Raw genomic sequence first — 2,522 nt, forward strand, 5'->3', positions numbered from 1 at the left:
GCGGTGTAACCAAGGCCAGTCCGCAAGCACGCTCCCCATTTTCCCTTTCCCCGACAACGAAACGGCTTGCATCCGGTGCCGCGACAGGAGAAAAAAATGACCGACCTGATGCTCGCCCGCCCGCCCGTATCGAGTCGTCCCGTCGTACCATGTTTGGGTCTACGGGTCGTCGAGCCTTTGTGTCACCACACTGATGCTGTGAAGAGGAGCATGTTTTCCGGGCCGGGCAAGATCTCCGCGGTGTTGTGTTGCGCAGAGAATCGGACGGGAATCCTTGCGGTGTAGTTTTCCCTTTGTTCTCGATGGGCACAGCCGGCAAGGTATAGTGATGCTGCACGAACCAGCCTGAGAGGCCCCTGGATGGGCCTGGAACAGTGAGAATGTCGAATCTGCAAGGGATAGAAGATGCTAAAGAACGCTTCGTATGCTAGAAAGAGTTTGCCTGCCCATCTTATGCTTGGTATCATGATGTCTCCAGTCCCCCAAAATGCCATGTGCGTATGCAAAGTAGCCTTCAAACCCATGTAGAAACCGTCATCCAACTTCGTGCGCCTCAAATGCAATCGCAACAGTGATCGGTCATCGACTTGCCGAACCAGCGGAAGGACCTGTCGAGGGCGACTTTCCAAACATGCCGTAGACGCTCTTCTGCCCCTCTCTTGCAACCTTCAGCGGTGCAAACCGTGCTTCCGATAACCGAGTTCCTGCCTTTAGACTCTCGAGCACCCTTTCCGAAGCTGTCAGTGCATGTTTGCAGGTATGAAGAAGAGATGACCAGGAGAACATACCACTCGACTCCAACATACTTCACTCCACAGCCGCCCACCTTGCGAATCTCCTTCTCCAGCTTGCTACTTGCGAGGCCACCACCGGCTCCAGCCCCGACTCCCGCCGGCCTGCCCACGATGACGTGCGTAACCTGCCTCCGGCCGAGGTGTATCGACATGCGGGCGCCATTCTCGACCAGCACGCGCTTGAGCTTGTGATCCGAGATAATGGGATGCGTGCTGCCGTTGACATAGACAGTTACGCCCTCGAACAAGCCACGTCCAACAGCTGCCTTCTCCTCCTTTTCTTCGTCCTCCCTCCTGCGGGCCTCCATAATGGCTTCCTCATTTGTTGAATCTCCATTCACGGCTGATGCCGTCGAAGTAGCGGATCCAGCGTCAGAGATGGACGAGCCGCTCCTCATCAGCCCCGGCCTCGCGAGCATATCGGCAACGCTTGTCGTTGCCCGTGCCCTGACGTTCTTGGGCACAACCATCTTGAGCTTCTCATCGTAGTCTTCGCTCCCGGCGCCGTAGGTATCTCTCATACGGACGCCACCGGAGTGGCCCGCAGCGAACTGCCCGGCGAGTTTGCGGGCTCGGCTGTCCCGCCACCCGAGAGTCGCGCCGGGTGCCGTCTCCGGGCGTTGATGGCCGGTAGCGCTGGAATTGTACGGATCGAAGTTGTTGCTGAAGCGCGGCTTCGCGGCCGGCGGCAGGGGAGTCTTTTCTGGCGGCCGCATCGTGTTGTATGTAGCAGGAGGAACGCCTCTTTGCTTTTTCGTTTTTTCCTTCTGCCTTGATGCACAAAGGGTCGGGTTGGACGACGGGCAGTTGATATTAGGTAGGGAATAAGAAGTTCATGCACGTCAACACTGCGACTACGACGTCGTCCAAGTCCATGGGTCGGAATGGGAAACGACTGGTCGAAATGACGATTACTTTGGATTTTTTTTTTAGTGTATCCTCTATTTCCCACCAAACAAAGACAGCCTCCCAAATGCGAGGGACGCGTAGCCGCAACACGGGAGGCACAAAGCGCAGGACCATCAGGGCCAATCCAGGCGCGAAGAAGGCGCGGGGCACGTGACCCTGTTTTGTGTGTTTCTTCCTCCTCCTTCAAGGGAAGGGAAGGGAAGAGAAGGGAAGCGCCCGGATCAGGTGCAGCGCGACGAACGAAGGCAGTTCCAGTCCCGGCGAGAGACACGACCTGACGGTGTGTTTCTCTCCACAACCTGGGAAGTTATTTGTGACTTGGTGCTGCATGGTAGTGCCTCTCACCAGGCCCGGGTGTCTTCCTTCAAGTCAGTGTACGACGCACCTACCTACCCAAGCTCCCAATTCCAACAACGTGAGGCATCTCCGGCTGCGCTGCCCTGCATACTCTTCACAGCTATCTGCAGTACGCCGTACGTATGCGCGCATGTGCACGTCAAAGTCCCTTGGAACCTTCCGCAAGCTGGAAGCCAAAAGCATGACCGAAACGCTTCGACCATAGGGGACCTTTCACCTTTCACCTCAGCTTCAACCTCGGAGACTCCTGCAGGTACGGATACACCATCATCAGCCTAATGTAAACACCGGACCGACACGCCCCTCTCCCTAAACAACCATTGTTTCTTCCCACGAGCCCACACTCAACCAATCGACCGACGCACATGCCCACCCGCGCACACACACGAGCCCACGGAACCGGAACCGGAACTGTCAGTGTGAAGACGGACGTCAGGTCGAGATGCAGTGAGGTGCGAATGC

General features: G+C 56.8%; 1 protein-coding gene across 1 annotated transcript; it reads right to left on the reverse strand.

Annotated features, from left to right (window-relative positions):
• Positions 1-579: 579 nt before the first annotated feature.
• On the reverse strand, positions 580-1,510 carry Rev1 (DNA repair protein REV1; the record flags this gene model as incomplete). The annotated part of the gene is made up of 2 exons (XM_032033644.1): positions 580-727; positions 789-1,510. 2 exons carry the CDS (start codon positions 1,508-1,510, stop codon positions 580-582), a joined length of 870 nt encoding a protein of 289 aa, XP_031887439.1.
• Positions 1,511-2,522: the final 1,012 nt, after the last annotated feature.

The sequence above is a fragment of the Colletotrichum fructicola genome (assembly GCF_000319635.2).
Source record: "Colletotrichum fructicola Nara gc5 chromosome Unknown KSG_Nara_v1_contig03, whole genome shotgun sequence".
NCBI lineage: Eukaryota > Fungi > Ascomycota > Sordariomycetes > Glomerellales > Glomerellaceae > Colletotrichum > Colletotrichum fructicola.